This window comes from Anolis sagrei, chromosome 8, assembly GCF_037176765.1.
Source record: "Anolis sagrei isolate rAnoSag1 chromosome 8, rAnoSag1.mat, whole genome shotgun sequence".
NCBI lineage: Eukaryota > Metazoa > Chordata > Lepidosauria > Squamata > Dactyloidae > Anolis > Anolis sagrei.
In genome coordinates, this window is record NC_090028.1 from 43,529,370 (window position 1) to 43,553,162 (window position 23,793).

At 43.8% G+C, this 23,793-nt stretch overlaps 1 protein-coding gene and 1 long non-coding RNA gene across 3 annotated transcripts; both read right to left on the reverse strand.

Annotated features, from left to right (window-relative positions):
• Window positions 1-5,336: 5,336 nt before the first annotated feature.
• Window positions 5,337-13,887, reverse strand: LOC132782934 (C-signal-like). 2 transcript variants are annotated; one of them, XM_060787922.2, is made up of 6 exons: window positions 13,648-13,873; window positions 10,088-10,139; window positions 8,640-8,827; window positions 8,037-8,195; window positions 6,650-6,760; window positions 5,337-5,569 (listed from the first exon to the last, which is right to left on the reverse strand). In XM_060787922.2, exons 1-6 carry the CDS (start codon window positions 13,792-13,794, stop codon window positions 5,450-5,452), a joined length of 777 nt encoding a protein of 258 aa, XP_060643905.2. In that variant the 5' UTR covers window positions 13,795-13,873; the 3' UTR covers window positions 5,337-5,449. The 2 variants fall into 2 exon arrangements, with proteins under 2 accessions (XP_060643905.2, XP_060643906.2); XM_060787923.2 differs by lacking the exon at window positions 8,037-8,195 and having other exon boundaries at window positions 13,648-13,887.
• Window positions 13,888-21,746: 7,859 nt separating this feature from the next.
• Window positions 21,747-23,750, reverse strand: LOC137097573 (uncharacterized). The gene is made up of 2 exons (XR_010910276.1): window positions 23,701-23,750; window positions 21,747-22,539 (listed from the first exon to the last, which is right to left on the reverse strand). It is a non-coding gene; the product is annotated as an uncharacterized lncRNA (long non-coding RNA).
• Window positions 23,751-23,793: the final 43 nt, after the last annotated feature.

Below are 23,793 nucleotides of genomic sequence, written 5' to 3' on the forward strand. Positions count from 1 at the left end.
CATTCAAATCACCCCTGACAGATGGCCATCCAACCTCCAAAGAAGGAGCCTCCACCACACTCCGGGGCAGAGAGTTCCACTGCTGAACAGCTCTCACAGTCAGGAAGTTCTTCCTCATGTTCAGATGGAATCTCCTTTCTTGTACTTTGAAGCCATTGTTCCATTGCGTCCTAGTCTCCAGGGAAGCAGAAAGGAAGCTTGCTCCCTCCTCCTCCCTGTGGCTTCCTCTCACATATTTATACAAGGCTATCATATCTCCTCTCAGCCTTCTCTTCTTCAGGCTAAACATGCCCAGTTCCCTAAGCCGCTCCTCATAGGGCTTGTTCTCCAGACCCTTGATCTGCTCCCTCCTCCCTGTGGCTTCCTCTCACATATTTATGCATGGCTATCATATCTCCTCTCAGCCTTCTCTTCTTCAGGCTAAACATGCCCAGCTCCTTAAGCTGCTCCTCATAGGGCTTGTTCTCCAGACCCTTGATCATTTTAGTCGCTCTCCTCTGGACACATTCCAGCTTGTCAATATCTCTTGAATTGTGGTGCCCAGAATTGGACACAATATTCCAGGTGTGGTCTAACCAAAGCCGAATAGAGCATGGGGAGCATGACTTCCTTGGATCTAGACATTATAGAGGCCAAAATCCCATTGGCTTTTTTTGCCGCCACATCACATTCCTGGCTCATGTTCAACTTGTTGTCCATGAGGACTCCAAGATCTTTTTCACACGTACTGCTCTTGAGCCAGGCGTCACAACTATAACAGATACATCCAGTGAGGAGAGGGCCTTCTTGGTGGTGGATGATCCCAAGCAACTGAACTCTCTCTGAGGACCTTCCACACCGCCCTATAGATCCCAGAATCTCAAGGCAGGAAATCCCACATGATCTGAGTGTGGACTCAGGTAACCCACTTCCAAGCAGATATTGTGGGGTTTCCTGCCTTGGGATTCTGGAATATAGGACTGTGTGGAAGGACCCTGAGGCCCCTTCTACACTGCCCTATAATTCCGGATTATTTGCTTTGAACTGGAATTTATGGCAGTGTGGACTCAGGGCCCTTCCACGCAGTGCTTTATCCCAGAATATCAAGGCAGGAAATCACACATGATCTGAGTGTGGACTCAGACAATAATAATAATAATAATTATTATTATTATTATTATTATTATTATTATTATTGCAATGTATTTCTGGGCTCAGCCTCATGTAAACTGCCCCCAAGTCCCCTTTGAGGAGATGGTGGTGGGGTATAAAGAATAATAATAATATTAATTATTATTATTATTATTATTATTATTATTATTATTTATACCCCACCACCATCTCCCCAAAGGGGACTCGGGCGGTTTACATGAGGCTGAGCCCAGAAATACATTGCAACAAAATACAATAAAATAAAAATAAAACAACAAAACTAAACATCACAATAAGATAGATAAACCCAGTTCCAAGCAGATATTGTGGGATTTCCTGCCTTGGGATTCTGAGATACAGAGCTGTGTGGAAAGGCCCTGAGGCCCCTTCTACACTGCCCTATAATTCCGGATTAATTCCACAACCTCCACTATAATGAGCCCTCCTCCTCAAATAACCTGCTTCTCTTTGATCTCGCCTGGGTTTTTAATTAGTTTTTAATTAGTTTTTCTTTTAATCATTACATGTAGCCCACCCATTGTCACTGTGTTTGTGCTTATTGTAATTTTATATTGTTATGTATTCACATGTTTTATGTAATTATGATGTTGTTGTTTATTGTTCGTATTTTCGGTTTGCGTTTTCAGTTTTACTCTGTTGTAATTTGTTGTTTGGGCTTGGCCTCATGTAAGCCGCTCTGAGTCCCCATCGGGGAGATGGTGGTGGGGTATAAATAACGTTTATTATTTATTATTATTATTATTTGCTTTGAACTGGAATTTATGGCAGTGTGGACTCAGGGCCCTTCCACGCAGTGCTTTATCCCAGAATATCAAGGCAGGAAATCCCACATGATCTGAGTGTGGACTAAGATGATGATGATAATAATAATTATAATTATAATAATAATAATAATTATTATTATTTATACCCCGCCACCATTTCCCCAAAGGGGACTCGGGCGGTTTACATGAGGCTGAGCCCAGAAATACATTGCAACAAAATACAATAAAATAAAACTAAAACAACAAACCTAAACATCACAATAAGATCGAAAAACCCAGTTCCAAGCAGATATTGTGGGGTTTCCTGCCTTGGGATTCTGGAATATAGGACTGTGTGGAAGGACCCTGAGGCCCCTTCTACACTGCCCTGTAATTCCGGATTATCTGCTTTGAACTGGATTACATGGCTGGGTAGAAGAGGCCCAAGAGAGGCTTGGCTGGTGCAACAGGAAATCTACTTCTAATTGAACAAGAGATTGCTGTCTGAACCCAATTCACCTGAGAACAAATCTCTGTTTCTCACAGCAGTTGATGTCCCATAAATCAGGTTGGGGGTGGGGGGGTGGGGGTCACCAGGGGCCCTTCCACACAGCCCTATATCCCAGAATATCAAGGCAGAAAACCCCACTATATCTGCTTTGAACTGGATTATCTGAGGGTGGATCCAGACAGGCCTTTATTCCAGGAGAATCCGTGTTTTAAATATGTGGATTTTCCTGGGTGCCTGTTCATACCCCCCCCCCCCCCACACACACACAAAGTGTGCGCTTTCTGGGATGGGTGTCCAGACATTCTCCCAGGACTAGCCTGGGAGAACGTCTGGAGGGTCCTCCACCCACCACTCCACAAAGTCCCCAGACCCCTTTGAAAAATAATGACAACTTACCTGGCCTCCCTTCCAGGCTTTGAGCAGCTCTCCCCGCAAGTAGAAATGATGCACCTCTAAGGTCATGTGTCCAGCATGACCTCATGGAGTGCCATTACCTTCCCGCCGAAGGATACCTATTGATCTACTCAACAAGTTCAGCAGATCAATTATTTAACCCTCCTTTCCTTCCAAATCTATTATTCTATTTTTTTTTTTCATGTCAGGAGTGACTTGAACAACTGCAAGTCACTTCTGGTGTGAGGGAATTGGCTGTCTGCAAGGATGTCCTTCCAGGAGACACTCAGATGTTTTGATGTTTTACCAACCTCATGGGAGGCTTCTCTCATGTCCCCGCATGAGGAGCTGGAGCTAACAGAGGGAGCTCATCCGCACTCTCCCTGGATTCGAACCTGTGACCTGTCAGTCTTCAGTCCTACCAACACAACCCACTGTGCCATTGGGGGCTCCTTATGATTCTATACTTTCTGCATGCTTCTTTGTCCTAAACTGAATCAGAGCCTTTTTATTCTTGGCATCTCATACATCTAGATACTAGGAATGGTTAGGTACCATTGGAATCTTCGTAATTCAGAATAATTTTAGGAAAATTACCCTTTTGAAGAGATTTTGAATATTTTTAGGAAACCGGAAGTCCCTTTGCCCTTCCGAAGCTAGTCTCTCCATTTTTCTTCCGACTTAGGAAGTGAGTCGGAAATGATTCAGCTTTTCCCCCTGCTTCTAGTCCCTGGCCTCGGCTCAAGCCAGAGAAGTCAGTTTTAAACCAGAGAAGGATGAATTCCCTCCGTTTGCTTTTCCCGCTTCTGGTTTAAGCCAGAGAAGCCAGTTTTGAACCAGAGAAGGAAGGAATTTCCTCCGTTTGCTTTTCCCACTTCAGGCTCAAGCCAGAGAAGCCAGTTTTAAACCAGAGAAGGAAGGAATTCCCTCCGTTTGCTTTTCCTGCTTCAGGCTCAAGCCAGAGAAGCCAGTTTTAAACCAGAGAAGGAAGGAATTCCCTCCGTTTGCTTTTCCTGCTTCAGGCTCAAGCCAGAGAAGCCAGTTTTAAACCAGAGAAGGAAGGAATTCCCTCCGTTTGCTTTTCCTGCTTCAGGCTCAAGCCAGAGAAGCCAGTTTTAAACCAGAGAAGGAAGGAATTTCCTTCATTTGCTTTTCCCATTTCAGGTTCAAGCCAGAGAAACCAGTTTTAAACCAGAGAAGGAAGGAATTCTCTACGTTTGCTTTTCCCACTTCAGGCTCAAGCCAGAGAAACCAGTTTTAAACCAGAGAAGGAAGGAATTCCCTCTGTTTGCTTTTCCTGCTTCAGGCTCAAGCCAGAGAAGCCAGTTTTAAACCAGAGAAGGAAGGAATTCCCTCCGCTTGCTTTTACTGCTTCAGGCCCAAGCCAGAGAAGCCAGTTTTAAACCAGAGAAGGAAGGAATTCCCTCTGTTTGCTTTTCCTGCTTCAGGCTCAAGCCAGAGAAGCCAGTTTTAAACCAGAGAAGGAAGGAATTTCCTCCGTTTGCTTTTCCTGCTTCAGGCTCAAGCCAGAGAAGCCAGTTTTAAACCAGAGAAGGAAGGAATTTCCTTCATTTGCTTTTCCCATTTCAGGTTCAAGCCAGAGAAACCAGTTTTAAACCAGAGAAGGAAGGAATTCCCTACGTTTGCTTTTCCCACTTCAGGCTCAAGCCAGAGAAACCAGTTTTAAACCAGAGAAGGAAGGAATTCCCTCTGTTTGCTTTTCCTGCTTCAGGCTCAAGCCAGAGAAGCCAGTTTTAAACCAGAGAAGGAAGGAATTCCCTCCGCTTGCTTTTACTGCTTCAGGCCCAAGACAGAGAAGCCAGTTTTAAACCGGAGAAGGAAGGAACTTCCTCCGTTTGCTTTTCCCACTTCAGACTCAAGCCAGAGAAGCCAGTTTTAAACTAGAGAAAGAAAGAATTTCCTTCTTTTGCTTTTCCCGCATCTAGCTTAAGCCAGAGAAGCCAGTTTTAAACCAGAGAAAGAAAGAATTCCCTCCGTTTGCTTTTCCCGCGTCTTGTTTAAGCCAGAGAAGCCAGTTTTAAACCAGAGAAGGAAGGAATTTCCTCCGCTTGCTTTTCCCCGCTTCTGGAGTAAAACAACTACTTTCAAGGTAAAGACCACCCAATGAAACAGAAAATAACGCTTTCAAAGTATTAGGAAAGGATTTGGAAGTCTCGGAAGTTTTGAAAAGTTTTGAACATTTTTTTCTGTGAAAATCGGAATTGACTTTAGAATCGAACCACCAGCGCCCCTACATCCGAAAAGAGTTTTGAACCTTTTTTTTAATCAAACAGGTCTACTAGATAGAGCAGTCATGCAACAATATGCCTCTCTCTGTGTGTAAATATTTTTAAATATACTCTCAAGCATTTCCAAGGGACATCACGTCCTTTCTTCCAGGCAAGAATGCAAACCACAGCATTATCAATGTGATTGGCCTTGCCCTGTGCAACCTCCCCTCCCCACCCCACCAAAAAAGGGACAAGATCAGTTGCAAGGATTTCCTGTCTACAGAAGAGAGAGAAGGGAGAAGAAGATGTGTAATAGTATTTATTGATGAGAAAGCAATAAAGGCAACATCTTGTGGACGGGTGGGTTTTTCCATTGGCAATGGTCAGTTGACTGTGGGATGCAAGTCATGCTGAGCGTCTCACCAGGGAACGGCGTTGCCTTCCCAATTCACAAAAGTCCCGTTCTCTTTCTCTGAGAGATGGGCCAAAGTGTTCAGGATGGCTCCCACACTCTGGTCGACCGTCAGCGGAGTCCGACCCTGCAAAGAGAGATAGGAATAGTGTCGGGATTCCAAAGCAAAATCCTCACTTTGTCACACCCAAGAGCTGAACATAACATAACATACAAAGACATCCCCTTATTCCTCTACATTTATTTTACATCAGTCATTCTCAGTCACAGTTGACTTGTGCGCCAACTGCGACCATACCTCGTAAAGTCTGATCTGGCCGGCGTGGTCCATGCCTTGGTCACCTCCAGATTGGACTACTGTAATGCGCTCTACGTGGGGCTGCCCTTGAAAACGGCCCGGAAATTTCAACTGGTCCAACGGGTGGACTCAAAACAATGATGGATCTGGGCCAAACCTGGCACTGATGCTCAATATGCCCAAATGTGAACACTGGTGAAGTTTGGGGGAAAATAGACCTTGACATTTGGGAGTTGTAGTTGCTGGAATTTATACTTCACCTACAATCAAAGAGCATTCTGAACCCACCAATGATAGAATTGGGCCAAATCTTCCACACAGAACTCCCATAACCAACAGACATCACTAGAAGGGTTTGGTGAGCATTAACCTTGAGTTTGGGAGTTGTAGTTCACCTACATCCAGAGAGTACTGTGGACTACACTTGGCACAAATACTCAATATGCCCTTACTGGTGGCGTTTGGGTAAAATAGACCTTGACATTTGGGAGTTGTAGTTGCTGGGATTTATAGTTCACCTACAATCAAAGAGCATTCTGAACTCCTCCAGTGATCGAATTGAGTCAAAATTGGCACACAGAACTCCCATGACATTTATATAACCAGATTTAGAGGATTCGGCTGGCATTTTGCATTTGAAATTAGCATTTAGACTTTAAAACTTATGCCATTTCACATAATAATAATGTATGATGCACAGAATTTATTTATTTATTTACTTATTTGCCATATTTATATATGGCCTTTCTCAGCCGTATATTCATTTATCTGCTCCTTTTCTGGATCACATAAATGAAATATGAAAAACTCCTTGTCCACTCAGAACTTTATTGGGATTTGAACCAAAGCAAGTGTCAATGGGTTTGGTAACTTCTTTGTTGTTCTGAGTTTCCATTGTGAGTGACTTACTGCTGCACTTCCCATGTCTGTCTGCACCCATCCAGGGTGCAAGGCAACGCACAGGATCTTGTCGTCTGTATATCCCAGGGACTGGCACTTGGTGAGCATGTTCAGAGCAGCCTAGGAAGGAGAAAGGCCAGACACAAGGAAATTCATTCTGTGACCTCATCACACTGAGATAGGAAAACACAGGTGACCATCCTTTTTGGCATAGTTTTTGTTTATTCTGTGGCTGAGTGCTATCTTTATGTTTTATGTTGTGCCGTCGCACCTGGAACTGGAACTCCCAAGGACCAAAACACTGTAGATAACTCAAAATAGGTTTTATTGTTCACAAAGAGTTATCCCTTAAAGGCAATAAGCTGGAAGTTTCAAAGGGGTAAAGGAAAATATACATGACAGTCTCTGGTTGTCTTGGGTCCAAGGAGTTTTGCAGCTGAGAAGCCTTTCAAGGTTCCCTCTTTCTCAATGGCTGCGAATGCCGGAGCAATCCACAACCCCAGTCCAAATGGCCTATGTTTGAAGACACAAAGTCTTCCTCTGGTGCCAAAGGAACTGGTTTGAAGGCGCTTGAGACTTCTCAACATCATCCAGGTCGGTCTGAACATGAAGCATAAGTCTCAAGGGTAACCTCAGAATTGGTGCTGAGAGGTAACTTAATCAAGGGCTTTTAGAGCCAAGTCTCTCTGTCACGTCCATCTGATAGAAAGTTTGATGGTGGAATGAAAAAGGAAACACTGTCCTGCTCCAGGAAGAGGTGGAGCCAAACAATTGAGTTGAGGAAGCAATATAACTGGTGCAAACAACATTGATTGACAGCTATAAATAACCAATCAATCCAACTATACATTTACAGGGTAAAAAGGCAAAATCAGGCATGATACAACAATTCAAATCTTGCAACTTACAGTTCAACATATAGGTGGCACCACTCACGCCATCACATATGTTTTGGACTATTGAAACAGCCAGAAAGTAAGTGCTGCTTTAATTAAATTGTTTAACACAAACTGGGTGTTTGTTTGATTCACCTCTGCCAGAAACAACGGCAGAGCCTTGGCAACGTGACACGATCAAGACCAAACGTGGCACACAGAGCCCCCATGACCTACTCTACATACTGGTTTGTCTTGGAAGAGGATGGACCATGGATGATGGGACTTGCATATGGGAATTGTAGTTCACCTGCACCCACTGATCCCAGCTGACATTGGATCTAGACTAAACTTGGGGCACAGACAAGCAATTCCTTTCTCAAGTAACCTGGGCATTGCTGTGTCCCCAAGCTAGTCCATAATAAAGAGATCTCTTTGTCTACATCAAGGGTGGCAAGTTCAGGAGATCCAGTGTTGAATTCCCCACCCACATAACTCGAAGACCATTGGTATCTCCGTACCTTGCTGCAACGGTAAGACAAGGCCTGTACCATATGCCACATTAAAACATTGGTGATGGAGCCGCCTTCGCTGGATACGTTGACGATGGCCGCTTTGCTGCAACTCATCCCTTTCTGGGGACTTTCCTGAGATGCCTTTCTCAACAAGGGCAGGAACGCCTGGAGAAAAAGAAGGGCTCAAGGAGAAGGAAACACTCCGTCATGACAACTGGGCATCTTCACCAGTCAAAGTTTGTTTGAGTGAGAGCGCAAATAAACATAAGAGAAAATGTAGTTTCCAGAGTTTGTGCAGAACTTCTTCAGAGGAAACTACTTGCAGTTATGGTTCCACAAGTGCAACCTCTGCTGCTCCACTATCTCAGTCCAGGAGCATCACTAGCTTGGGTGTCCAGTGGTGCAGCTACTCAAGGTGTCACCCCCTGGACCTTCTCCCAACCAGACCATCTTCACCACACTTAGTTTCCATCTTAATCCAGGAAAATAGCAGGTCTACCTAAAGTCTCACGTCCAGGAAGAACCCTCGCAGCCCATTTATTTTCCCAAAAGAAAGGCTTCAGCGAGAAGAAAGGTTTTGGTGCAAGAGAGATCTTAGGACGATCTTACCTGGCTTGTGACAAAAGGCCCGATCACATTGGTCCTGTACACCTCAGCCATGCCTTCTGCTGTCTCTGTCTCCAAAGTGTTGACATTGAGAGTCGCGGCATTGTTGACCAAGAGGTTTAATCCCGTTCCTTTCAGCTGCTCACTGACTCGGACAGCAGCGCTCTTGATGCTGGATGGCTCAGACGCGTCTACAGCAACAAAGAGAAGACCATCAAGGGGAGGAACATGAACCACTTCCTTCCCTGAAAAGACTGCTCTGGCCATTGAACAGCACTTCTGCAATGCTCTGCAATTCCTATTTTCCTACAGTGTGTCCTCCACGATGGACTTCCCTCAGTAGAGGAGGGAGACATGACGTATGACCCACCAGATTTGGCACCCAGGAAGGAGGCTTCTTTCAATAGCTCAGTGCAAGCAACCCACATCCATCAAGTGAGGCCTTCCTTGGATCGGTGTTTCTCAACCTGGGGGTCGAGATCCCTGGGGGGAGGGGGAGTGAGGGGGTGTCAGAGGGTTGCCAAAGACCATCAGCAAACACAGTATTTTCTGTTGGTGATGGGAGTTCTGTGTGCCAAGTTTGGCTCAATTCCATCATTGGTGGAGTTCAGAATGCTCTTTGATTGTAGGTGAACTATACATCCCAGCAACTACATCCCCCAAATGTCAAGGGCTATTTCTCCCAAACTCCACCAGTATTCACATTTGAGCATATTGAGTATCCATGCAAAGTTTGGTCCAGATCCATCGTTATTTGAATCCACAGTGTTCTCTGGATGGAAGTGAACTACAATTCCAAAACTCAAGGTCAATGCCCACCAAACCCTTCCAGTATTTTCTCCTGGTCGTGGGAGTTCTGTGTGCCAAGTTTGGTTCAGTTCCATCATTGGTGGAGTTCAGAATGCTCTTTGATTGTAGGTGAACTATAAATCCCAGAAACTACAAGTCCCAAATGTCAAGGTCTATTTTCCCTAAACTCCACGAGTGTTCACATTGGGGCATATTGTGTATTTGTGCCAAGTTTGGTCCAGATCCATCATTGTTTGAGTCCACAGTGCTCTCTGGGTGTAGGTGAACTATGACTCCCAAACTCAAGGCCAATGCCAACCAAGCCCTTCCAATATTTTCTCTTGGTCATGGGAGTTCTGTGTGCCAAGTTTGGTTCAATTCCATCGTTGGTGGAGTTCAGAATGCTGTTTGATTCTAGGTGATTCTAGGTGAACGGGGAGGCCTGACCAGACCTGATCTCTCCCATTTTTCACACAAAATTTACATCCTACAAAGGTTCTGGGAGTGGACCCCCTTGCAAGACACACTTTGACTGAACTGCCTAGTTTTCTCTGGAGATCCTCAAGTTTACCTGATAACATTCCACTCATTGATCCTATTTTATCATTTCAAATCAGATAAGAGGGTTGACTTCAGAGTGAGGTTGGAAGGCAAGCACATACCCAACTGGATGATCTCCACTTCCTTGTGCTTTGCAGCCAACTCCTTCAGTTTCTGAAAGACACACAAACAACACTTTGGTTGGATCCAAGCTAATTGGTTGGATCCAAGCTAATGGATCCAAGCTAAACTGGGTCTGAAGCCCCTTCTACACTGCCATTTAATCCAGATAATCAAAGCAGATAATCCACATGATCTGCTTTGAAACTGAATATATGAGTCTACACCAGGTATATGCAAACTTTGGCCCTCTTTCCAGGTGTTGTGGACTTCAACTTCCACCATTCCTGACAGCCTCGGACCCTTTCCTTTTCCCCTTCAGGGAGGTAAGGAGGAAGGAAAGAGAAGGAAGGAAAGACAAAAGGGAGGGAAGGACGAAAGGATGGAAGGGAAGGACAGATGGGAGGAAGGAGGGAAGGGAAGGTGGAAGGAAAGAGAGAAGGGAGGAAGGGAGGGATGGAAGGAGAAAGAGGGAGAGAGGGAAGGAGGAAGGAAAGAGAGAAGGAAGGTAGGACAAAAGGGAAGGAAGGATGAACCGGTGGAAGGAATGTTCTTCTCTTCTCTTCCAGATCTTTACATTTAAGGTGCTTCCATGCAGTCCTTTATCCTTGTAGCATCCGCATTTAAAAATGTGAGTGTTCCTGGGCCCCTATCCACACACACCCCAGAAAGCACGTGCTTTCTGGGTTAGGTGTCCAGATGTTCTCCCTTATTAAAAGGTATCTTTGCTGAAAACAAAGAGAGTGTAGAGAGGGGGGACCAGGAAGACTGTTCCGTATTGTCTCCTGTGTCATCTGTTAGGAGCCCCTCCCTGCATCACTAACTGCTGTTCTGGGCCAGAGTGAAGAGAGAGGGGACCAGGAAGACAGCTCCATCTTGTTTCCTGTGCTATAATAATATAATATAATGTAATGTAATGTAATGTAATGTAATGTAATGTAATATAATATAATATAATATAATATATTGTAGATGTTGTTGTTGTTGTTCATTCGTTCAGTCGTCTCCGACTCGGTTTTTTGGACTATATGGCCATAGTCTAGAGGCATTTTCTCCTGACGTTTCGCCTGCATCTATGGCAAGCATCCTCAGAGGTAGTGAGGTGATAATTATTATTACTAATAATATTGCAATATAATGGTATAGTACAATACAGTAATATTTAATACTGATATTGTACTATGCTAATAATATAATATATTGTATGTATATATATCTCGTAAGCAGCTCTGAGTCCCCTTCGGGTTGAGAAGAGCGGCATAGAAATGTCGTACATTATATATATATATATATATATATATATATATATGCTTCTTTCTCCATAGTTCATAAAGCAACTTGTCTTTTTGCTCAACCCGGCAATTACGTTATTAAAAGGTGTCTTTGCTGAAAACAAAGAGTGTAGAGAGAGGGGACCAGGAAGAGCTCCATCTTGTCTCCTGTGCTATGCTAATAATATAATATAATATAATATATTGTAGATACATATAATATTTATAATATTATAATGTAATACAATATAATAATAATAATAATAATGATAATACATTATTATTATTATATATTTATATTTCATGTAATATTACTAATAATATTACAATATAATGGTATAGTACAATATAGTAATATTTAATACTGATATTGTACTGTGCTAATAATATACATAATATTGTATGTGTGTGTGTGTATATATATCTATATATCTATATATTTATATATCTATCTATATATATATTTGCTGTTCATATATATATATATATATATATATATATATATATCTTGTAAGTTGCTCTGATCCCCTTCAGGGTGAGAATGGCAACATATACATATTGTAAATAAATAAATAAGCAAAAATGTGAGATAATAAGGAGGGAATAAGGAAAAGCCTATTAAACGTCAAATTAGGTTATGATTTTACAAATTAAGTACCAAAACATGATGTTTTACAACAAATCGACAGAAAAAGGAGTTCAGTACACAGTGATGTTATGGAGTAATTACTGAATTTACTAATTTAGAACTAAAACATTGCAATGTATTGAAACAGTTGTGGATCCAAGTAGAAGGGAGACTGCGTTGGATAATGCAGAACGTTGGATGAGTGAAGGTTGGATAAGCGAGACTCGACTGTACTGTCAAAATCGCAATGAAGCAGGAAATAACACTTTCAAGCCAGGAACAGAATGTTTTTCAGATTTTGTTACGTAGTGTGAGCTGTCAACAAGTTGTAAGGACTCGTGTTTCTTTCCCTTGCTTACATAAGTAAGTAATACCTCAGCAAGCAAGAGTCCAAAAGTGGCAGGCTCAAACCCAGAACCTCAACCAATGGCTGATCCCAAATGAGAGACTCCCTCCTGGGCACACAGAGGACTGGGCGACTTGGAATCATAGAATCATAGAATAAAAGAGTTGGAAGAGACCTCATGGGCCATCCAGTCCAACCCCCTGCCAAGAAGCAGGAATATTGCATTCAAATCACCCCTGACAAATGGCCATCCAGCCTCTGCTTAAAAGCTTCCAAAGAAGGAGCCTCCACCACACTCCAGGGCAGAGAGTTCCACTGCTGAACGGCTCTCACAGTCAGGAAGTTCTTCCTCATGTTCAGATGGAATCTCCTCTCTTGTAGTTTGAAGCCATTGTTCCCTTGCGTCCTAGTCTCCAGGGAAGCAGAAAGGAAGCTTGCTCCCTCCTCCTCCCTGTGGCTTCCTCTCACATATTTATACATGGCCCTCATCATGTCTCCTCTCAGCCTTCTCTTCTTCAGGGTAAACATGCCCAGTTCCCTAAGCCGCTCCTCATAGGGCTTGTTATCCAGACCCTTGATCATTTTAGTCACCCTCCTCTGGACACATTCCAGCTTGTCAATATCTCTCTTGAATTGTGGTGCCCAGAATTGGACACCATATTCCAGATGTGGTCTAACCAAAGCAGAATAGAGCATGGGGAGCATGACTTCCTTAGATCTAGACACTAGGCTCCTATTGATGCAGGCCAAAATCCCATTGGAAGGCGCTGAACAGACTGTGCTCTGGCACCACGAGATGCAGAGCCAACCTCAAGAAATGGGGATTCCACAAAGTGGAATCCACGACATGCGAGTGTGGAAAAAAGCAAACCACTGACCACCTACTGCAATGCACCCTGAGCCCTGCCACATGCACAATGGAGGACCTTCTTGCGGCAACACCAGAGGCAGCACTCCAAGGGGCCAGATACCGGTCAAAGGACATTTAATAGAATACCAAGTCTGCAAACTTTGTGTTTTGTTTGTTTGTTTGTCTGTGTTTTCTTAATGCAATACAACTGTTTTGCTCCTGACACGATAAATAAATAAGTTTAATTAAGAGCAAGTTCTGCAATGCCCAGCAGTTTGACCTAAAGCTCGGGGGCGGGGGGGGGGGGGGGGAATTGTTTCCTAAATCTAGGAAGGAAGGTTGCTTCTCCCTTTAAGAGCTTCCCAAGGGATGAGCTCTCCATCACTCTACCCAAGCTGCTGGACACGTTGGATTCCTCTGCCGGGATCCCTATCTCTCAACCGAAGTGATGCCATGCCTGAGCCTACCTGGGCACGTGGTCCTTCTGGATCCCGGCAGGTGGCAAAAATCCTTTCCGGGCCGTTGCTTTTCGCAGCCAGCTGCCTGACCATCTCCAGCCCAATGCCCCGATTGGACCCCGTCACCAGGACGCAGCGTGCCTTCAGTGCAGCCATCGCTCCCGTGTCCCTGCCTCCAACGGGCAAGGCTCTGTGCCAGCCTCAGTTCCAAACTCCTCCACCCAGACTTACATAACTAGCCTTAATGGCTCAGGTTTCAGCTTCGAGGGCCTTGGCCTGGCAACAGACCAATGCACACGGGGCCAGAGATAGCAATGCGCAAGGTCTTTTTGTCACCGATCCTCTCCATTTCTGTGGCTGATGACCGTGGAGGAGCCACAGAGCTCCAGAGAGAGAAACTTCCATCCAAAATGTTTCCGGTCCAGTCCCTAAGATATTTATTTATTTATTGTGTCAGGGACAACCAGACCATTGTATTACATTTCTAACAGAACAAAACAAACAGACAAAAAACACAAAGTTTGCAAGCTTGGTAGTGGATTACATGTCCTTTGACCAGTCTCTGGCCCCTTGGAGTGCCTCTGGTGTTGCCGCAAGAAGGTCCTCCATGGTGCATCATGTGGCAGGGCTCAGGGTGCATTGCAGCAGGTGGTCAGTGGTTTGCTCTTCTCCGCACTCGCATGTCGTGGATTCCACTTGGTGGCCCCATTTCTTGAGGTTGGCTTTGCATCTCATGGTGCCAGAGCGCAGTCTGTTCAGAGCCTTCCAAGTCGCCCAGTTTTCTATGTGCCCAGGGGGGGGAGTCTCTCATTTGGTATCAGTTCTGGGTTTGAGCCTGCCACTTTTGGACTCTCACTTGCTGAGGTGTTCCAGCGAGTGTCTCTGTAGATCTTAGAAAACTATTTCTTGATTTAAGTTGTTGACGTGCTGGCTGATACTCAAACAAGGGATGAGCTGGAGATGTCTCTGCCTTGGTCCTTTCACTATTGGCTGCTCCTTCCCGGCGGATGTCAGGTGGTGCAATACCGGCTAAGCAGTGTAATTTCTCCAGTGGTGTCGGGCGCAGACACACCGGGATAATGCGGCATGTCTCATTCAGAGCCACTTCCACTGTTTTAGCGTGGTGAGATGTGTTCCACACTGGGCATGCATACTCAGCAGCAGAGTAGCATAGCGCAAGGGTGGGTGTCTTCACTGTATCTGGTTGTGATCCCCAGGTTGTGCCAGTTAGCTTTCATATGATATTGTTTCTAGCACCCACTTTTTGCTTGATGTTCAGGCAGTGCTTCTTGTAGGTCAGAGCATGGTCCAAAGTGACTCCCAGGTATTTGGGTGTGCTGCAATGCTCCAGTGGGATTCCTTCCCAGGTAATAATCCTCAGAGCTCAGGATGCTTGCCTGTTCTTAAGGTGAAAGGCACATGCCTGTGTTTTAGATGGATTAGGGATCAGCTGGTTTTCCCTGTCATAGGCAGTAGTCCCTAAGATGACTCTATGTCAAAAATAAAAAAAATCCTGGTTAGAAAGTATTATTTCTGTTTATCTGTGTGATTCTTACTTTGAAAGTCGTTGTTTGTGGAGGAAACTTCAGATTTGCGGCTGCCACAAACTAGGTCAAAACTTTACAAGATATTCATTGGAAAACTATAACAAAATACATTGCAGGATGTCCTGCCAAAACAAAGTTTTCGCAGTTTAAGAAACTGTTTCCATGTTTTTTTTATGATAGAACCATTTGTCATTTGGGAGTTGTAGTTGCTGGAATTTATAGTTCCCCTACAATCAAAGAGCATCCTGAACTCCACCAATGATGGAATTGGACCAAACTTGGCACACAGAACTCCCATGACCAACAGAAAACACTAGAAGGGTTTAGTTGGTATTGACCTTGAGTTTGGGAGTTGTTGTTCACCTACATCTAGAGAGCACTGTGGACTCAAACAATGATGGATCTGGACCAAACTTGGCATGGATACTCAATATACCCAAATGTGAACACAGGTGGAGTTTGAGACTAATGCACCTTGAGTTGTAGTTGGGATTTATAGTTCACCTGCAATCAAAGAGCATTTTGAACTCCACCAATGATGGAATTGAACCAAACTTGGCACACAGAACTGCTGCAACCAAGATAAAATACTGAAAAGGTTTGGTGGGCATTGACCTTGAGTTTGGGAGTTGTAGTTCACCTACATCTAGAGAGCACTGTGGACTCAAACAATGATGGATCTGGACCAAACTTGGCATGGATACTCAATATGCCCAAATGTGAACACAGGTGGAGTTTGGGAAAAATACTTGGGATTTATAGTTCACCTCCAATCAAGAGCATTCTGAACCCCACCAATGATAGAATTGGGCCAAACTTCCCACACTGAACCCTCATGGCCAAAATACTGTGTTTTCTGACGGTCTTTGGAGACCCCCTCTGACACCTCCTCACAACCCACTCAGAGGTCCCAATCCCCAGTTGAGAAACGTTGATCTAGTGCCTATAAATCCCAGCAACTACAACTCCAAAATTACAAAATCAATACCGCCCCAACCCCACCAGTATTCAAATTTGGTCAATGCCCATCAAACCCTTCCAGTATTTTCTGTTGGTCATGGAAGTTCTGTGTGCCAAGTTTGGTTCAATACCATTGTTGTTGGAGTTCAGAATGCTCTTTGATTGCAGGTGAACTATAAATCCCAGCAACTACAACTCCAAAATTACAAAATGCAACCTGCATATCAGATATTTACATGACGATTCATAACAGGGGCAAAATTACAGTTGTGAAGAAGCAACTGAAAATAATGTTATAGTTGGGGGTCACCACCACATGCGGAACTGTATTAAGGGGTTGCGGCATGAGGAAGGTTGAGACCCCCTGCATTGGAACTCTCCATCAGAGAACCCTAGACACATGAAAGCATTACAAGTCACAGAGTCCCATAAAACAAAACCACGGCAGTGAAAAGTGGGACCAAAGTGCTGTAATTGCGTGACACGAGAAAGGCCAAGCAGAGAAGTGTCCGTGGAGAAAGAAATAAAACATGGAAGACATAATCTACGGGGAGCTGTCCAACCGTTTGCCTCCCTTTGCCACACCTGTGCAACCCTGAACAAAGGGCAACGGAGAGCGAGCATTGTGCCATAAAGGCTACCTTTGTCTTGTTCTCTTTCTTGTTATTACCGTGGGAGGGGATCATAGAAGCACATGTTCTCCCCCCCTTCTTGATCTCTCTCCCTTCAGCATCCTCTCACTCCGCTGTTTCGTTCTTTGTTCACTGGCTTTTGCAACAATTTGCAAATGCTTCTTATCTCAACGTTCTGTTCCCTCCGTGTTTGTTTGTGTCCTTTTCTGACCTGAATATTTCTGTTCCTCCTCTTTCCCACAACTCTTGGTTTTTGCTGAATTGAGAGTTGAAAGGGGCCACAAGTGCCATCTAGACCAACCTCAGTTTTGCTGAAGTTGTCCCAGTGGACATGGAAATAAATGTTCTAAAACTTATTACCTTGCAAACATTTGATGCTGTTGAAGCTAACAACCCAATGTATGTCCTTCACACAAAATGACTTTGATTGTAGGTGAATTATAAATCCCAGTAACTACAACTGTAAATGGAACATAGGAAATGGACGGTAAATGGAACATAGGAATGGCACAAGGATTATGAGAACGGATCTGATTTCAACTGAGGCGTTACGTTATGTCTGTTTTGTTGATCTGTCTTGTTGATTGTTAACTGTTGTGGATTGATGCTGTTGATCCTGTTTGTTGCATTGTTATGTTTTAATTGCACTGACACTGTTTGATAATTGTACCATGTAAACCGCATTGAGTCGCCTGTTAAGGGCTGAAAAATGCGGTATAGAAATAAAGCAAATAAATAATAAATAAATAAATAATACAACTCCCAAATGTCAAGGTCTATTTCCTCAAACTCCATCTGTGTTCATATTTGAGCGTATGGAATATTCATGCCAAGTTTGGTCCAGATCCATCATTGTTTGAGTCCACAGTGCTCTCTGGATGTAGGTGAACTACAACTCCCAAACTCAAAGTCAATGCCCATCAAACCCTTCTACTGTTTTCTGATGGTCTTGGAAGTCCTGTGTGCCAAGTTTGGTTCAAGTCCATCGTTAGTGGAATTCACAATGCTCAATGATTGTAGGTGAACTATACATCCCAAATAACACAATCAGTTTTTGAGTGATGGTCACTCATTGGGATGTTAGGCGTGTTCTGTCCAAATTTGGTGTAAATTCGTCCAGTGGTTTTTGAGTTATGTTAATCCCACAAACTAACATTACATTTGTATTTATATAGATTTGTTGGTTCTTCCCTTTTTAGTTTTAATTGTTCTAAGTGATGGAAATGTCCTCAGGAATGAGCCACAGTTTCCTTCGTTTCCTTCTTGGGAGGAGAGCTATGACCAATCTCAATAAAATAGTGAAGAGTGGAGACATCACACTGGCAACAATGATCTGCATAGTTAAAGCAATGGTTGTAGCAACTTATGGATGCAAGATCTGGACCACAAGGAAGGCTGACCTGGTTCTGGAGAAAAACTCTGAGAGTCCCTTGGACCTCAAGGTCAACCAGTCCATCCTCCAGGAAATAAATCCCAACTGGTCACTGGAGGCAAAGATGAAGTCCTTGGCCACATCATGAGAAGACAGGAAAGCTTAGAGAAGACAATGATGCTGGAGAAAAGGGAAGGAAAAAGGAAGAGGGGCCGACCAAGGGCAAGATGGATGGATGGGTCCTTGAAGGGATTGGACTGACCTTAAAGGAGCTGCGGGTGGCCACGGGCAACAGGGAGACCTGGCCTGCGATGGTCCATGAAGTCACGAAGAGTCAGAAGCGACTGAACAAATAAATAATAACATGATCCACCATTTATTCTGTATTTTCTTCACTACTAAAGTCAGACATACCCATACTAATCAATTGCTAAACTGCATGTTTTTGCAGATCATAGAGTTGGAAGAGACCGGGTGGGCCATCCGGTTCAACCCCATTCTGTCCAGAAGCTGGAAAATTGCATTCAAGGCACCCCCAACACAGGGGCGACTCAACCCATTACGCAAAGTAAGCATTCGCAGTATAGTTGATTTTGCCCAGGGGCGCTCTTGAGGCGCTCTTGGGGGAAAATAGGCCTTGAAATATGCGAGTTGTAGTTACTGGGACGTATAGTTCACCTACAATCAAAGAGCATTCTGAACTCCACCAAGGATGGAATTGAACCAAATATGGCACACAGAACTCCCACGACAAACAGAAAATATATATCACTGATTTGGGGGGGGGGGGGGGGATACTGTATGCTAACCATTGAAAATTACCTAGGGCCACCTCTGCCAACAGATAGCCATCCAGCCTCTGTTTAAAAGCCTCCAAAGAAGGAGCCTCCACCATACTCTGGGGCAGAGAGTTCCACTGCTGAACAGCTCTCACAGTCAGGAAGTTCAGATGGAATCTCCTGTCTTGTAGTTTGAAGCCATTGCTCCATTGCGTCCTAGTCTCCAGGGAAGCAGAAAACAATCTTGCTCCCTCCTCCTCCCTGTGGCTTCCTCTCACATATTCATACATGGCTCTCATCATATCTCCTCTCAGCCTTCTCTTCTTCAGGCTAAACATGCCCAGCTCCTTAAGCCGCTCCTCATAGGGCTTGTTCTCCAGACCCTTGACCTGCTCTCTCCTCCCTGTGGCTTCCTCTCACATATTCATACATGGCTATCATACCTCCTCTCAGCCTTCTCTTCTTCAGGCTAAACATGCCCAGCTCTTTAAGCTGCTCCTCATAGGGCTTGTTCTCCAGACCCTTGATCATTTTAGTCGCCCTCCTCTGGACACATTCCAGCTTAGAGTCAATATCTCCCTTCAATTGTGGTGCCCAGAATTGGACACAATATTCCAGGTGTGGTCTAACCAAGGCAGAATAGAGCATGGGGAGCATGACTTCCCTGGATCCAGGGACTAGGCTCCTATTGATGCAGGCCAACATCCCATTGGCTTTTTTTTTTTTTTTTACCACCGCATGACATTGTTGGCTCATGTCTAACTTGTTCACCATGTTTAACTTGTTGATTATTTGTTACAATGTATTTTGTTATTGTGTGTTTACTATGTTGTATTATTTTGGGCTTGGCTTCATGTTAGCTGCTCAGAGTCCCCTTCGGAGAGATGGTGGTGGATCATAAATAAAGTTTATTATATTTATTATATTCTTTTCCACACGTCCTGCTCAGGCACCATCCCCAATTCTGTCTCTTTGCATTTCATTTTTTCCTGCCAAAGTGGAGTATCTTGCATTTGTCACTGTTGAACTTCATTTTGTTAGTTTTGGTCAATCATCTCTCTCATCTGTAAAGATGGTTTGGAATCCTGCTCCTGTCCTCTGGAGTATTGGCTATCCCAATTTGGTGTCGTTGGCAAACTTGATGATCATGCCTTCTAGCCCTTCATCTAGCCTAGTGTTTCTCAACCTGGGGGTCGGGACCCCTGGGGGGGTTGCGAGGGTGCATCAGAGGGGTCGCCGAACACTGTCAGAATATACAATATTTTCTGTTGGCAATGGGGATTCTGTGTGGGAAGTTTGGCCCAATTCTATCATTGGTGGGGTTCAGAATGCTCTTTGACTGTAAGTGAACTATACATCCCAACAACTACAACTCCCAAATGTCAAGGTCTATGTTCCTCAAACTTCACCTGAGTTCACATTTGGACATATTGAGAGTTCGTGCCAAGTTTGGTCCAGATTGATCATTGTTTGAGTCCACAGTGCACTCTGGATATAGGTGAACTACAACTCCCAAACTAAAGCTTAAAGCCTACCAAACCATTCTAGCATTTTCTATTGGTCATGGAAGTTCTGTGTGGCCAAGTCTGGTTCAATTCCATTGTTGGTGGAGTTGAGAATGCTCTCAACTATAAATCCCAGTAACTACAACTCCCAAATGACAACATCAATCACCCCAACCCCACCAGTATTCAAATTTGGGAATATTGGGTATTTGTGCCAGATTTGGTCCAGTGAATGAAAATACATTCAGCATATCAGATATTTACATTATGATTCATAACAGTAGCGAAATTACAGTTATGGAGTAGCAACGAAAATAATGTTGTGGTTGGGGGTCAGCACAACATGAATCATAGAATCATAGAATCATAGAATCAAAGAGTTGGAAGAGACCTCATGGGCCATCCAGTCCAACCCCTTTCTGCCAAGAAGCAGGAATATTGCATTCAAATCACCCCTGGCAGATGGCCATCCAGCCTCTGCTTAAAAGCTTCCAAAGAAGGAGCCTCCACCACACTTCCTCCGGGGCAGAGAGTTCCACTGCTGAACGGCTCTCACAGTCAGGAAGTTCTTCCTCATGTTCAGATGGAATCTCCTCTCTTGTAGTTTGAAGCCATTGTTCGGCGTCCTAGTCTCCAAGGAAGCAGAAAACAAGCTTGCTCCCTCCTCCTCCCTGTGGCTTCCTCTCACATATTTATACATGGCTATCATATCTCCTCTCAGCCTTCTCTTCTTCAGGCTAAACATGCCCAGCTCCTTAAGCCGCTCCTCATAGGGCTTGTTCTCCAGACCCTTGATCATTTGAGTCGCCCTCCTCTGGACACAGTATTCCAGCTTGTCAATATCTCTCTTGAATTGTGGTGCCCAGAATTGGACACAATATTCCAGATGTGGTCTAACCAAAGTGGAATAGAGGGGTAGCATGACTTCCTTAGATCTAGACACTAGGCTCCTCTTGATGCAGGCCAAAATCCCATTGGCTTTTTTTGCCGCCACATCACTGAGGAACTCTCTTAAGGGGTCGTGACATTAGGAAGGTTAAGAACCACTGGATTCTAACCATTCATGAAGGTCCTGAGCAGGACCGAGCCCAGGAGGGAAGCCTGCTGATGGCACTCCACTCGTCACTTCTTTCCAGGATGAAGAGGAGGAAGCCTTGAGGAGAATCACCCTCTGGGTTCCTTCACTTAACCAATTCCAGATCCACCTCACCGTAGTTTTGCCTCGCCCACATTGGACTCGTTTCCTTGCAAGAGAACCAGCTGAACCTTGGACAATTCTGAACAGCCTGGAAATCAAGACACCCACAAGGATCCAATGTCCATATTGTAGCAATACTTTTATTAGACCAGCCAAAAGTGCTTAAAATTCCCTATGCAAGCTTACAAAACCATACACATTACATATATTTTTTGCAGTTTATGGGGCTTTTAGAAAAGGAACGGACCACTTGTCTACAGAGTGTTGTTTGGCTGCTAGAAGTTTGGAAGTTGCCTTTCAAAGTGGCCCAAAATCTCTCGGCTAGGAGGGACTCATTTCTACTCCTGTGCCCCAGATCATGAAAAAGTACAAAGCTTTGAGAAAGTACTTTTTAAAGTGAGGATTCAGTGAGTTGTAGTGCAAAACGTAACTTTTCCAAAGTCTGAAAATAACTACCGTATATACTCGAAGATAAGCCGAATACATGATATATTTCTTTCTCCTCTTCCCCTCCCTTGACGGTGTGTTTTCTTTTCCAGTCAAAAGGGAGGGAAGGAGATAGAGATATTGTCGAAGGCTTTCATGGCCGGAATCACTGGGTTATTGTAAGTTTTTTCAGGCTATATGGCCATGTTCTAGAGGCATTCTCTCCTGACGTTTTGCCTGCATCTATGGCAAGCATCCTCAGAGGTAATGAGGTCTGTTGGAACTAGGAAAAAGGGTTTATATATCTGTGGAATGACCAGGGTGGGACAAAGGACTCTTGTCTGCTGGAGCTAGGTGTGAATGTTTCAACTGACCACCTTTATTATCATTTGATGTCCTGACAGTGCCATCAAATTCACAACAACAGAGAGGAAACAAACAAGGACATCTAATCACCTCTCAACAAAAGATTGCTCCAGGCACTGCCAGGCCATTATATGCTAATCAAGGTGGTCAGTTGAAACATTCACACCTAGCTCCAGCAGACAAGAGTCCTTTGTCCCACCCTGGTCATTCCACAGATATATCAACCCTTTTTCCTACTTCCAACAGACCTCACTACCTCTGAGGATGCTTGCCACAGATGCAGGCGAAACATCAGGAGAGAATGCCTCTAGACCATGGCCATATAGCCCCCCCCCCAAAAAAAACCTACAACAATCCAGTGATTCCAGCCATGAAAGCCTTCGACAATATGATATATTTCTGTCTCCTCTTCCCCTCCCTTAACAGTGTGTTTTCTTTTCCAGTCAAAAGGGAGGGAAGGAGATAGATATATCTCATGTCCTCCTTGTTTGTATGGTTCTCATTCACCCAATTTCCTGGCCTGTTTGTGTGTATATCTAAATATGTTAACTTCACATGTGCATTTTGTTCCCTTGGAAGTTTCCCCCTCATATGTTTGCAGGTCTTTGCAAATCCTATGTACATATAGATATCTAAAGATTTCCAAGTCCTTGTATATCTGTTGCTCTATGTATACATTATTTTTATATGAATTTTCTCCTCACATGTTTTCATGTCTCTGAAAATCCTATATAAATATAAATATCTATAGAGAGAGAAATATCTAGCTAGATAAATGTGAATATAGATATACAGGGCTTGCAAATATTGCTGGAGGGAAATGCACATATAGAGAGCGGGCTTTTGCAAACGTTTCAGGGGGAAATGCAGGTGTGAAATTAGTATATATAATTATAGATCTATACCTAGCTCTGCGTTGTTTATATAGGCACTGAATGTTTGCCTGATACTATGTTGGAAACCAGCCTGAGTCCGCTTGGGGAGATAAGGTGGGATACAAATGAACTTCTATTATTATTGTTGTTGTTGTTATAACGTTGTTATTGATACCATATTGTTTTTGGTGACCCTACTTTTCCACTTACAAAGCTAGTTTACTGTTTTTCTTTGAAATACGGTAAATATTCAAAAACATTTAACCTATGGATGCCTCAATTAATGTAATTTTATTGGTATCTAGAGCTGCTGCATTTCCCACCCTTGGCTTGTACTTGAGTCAATACATTTTCCCAATTTTTAGTGGCAAAATTAGGTGCCTTGGCTTATATTTGGATCGCCTTATACTCAAGTATATACGGTACATCATTAGTGTGTGTCTTCCAACAATTAGGTAATGGAATTATCTTCCAACAATTAGATAAAGGAATTAG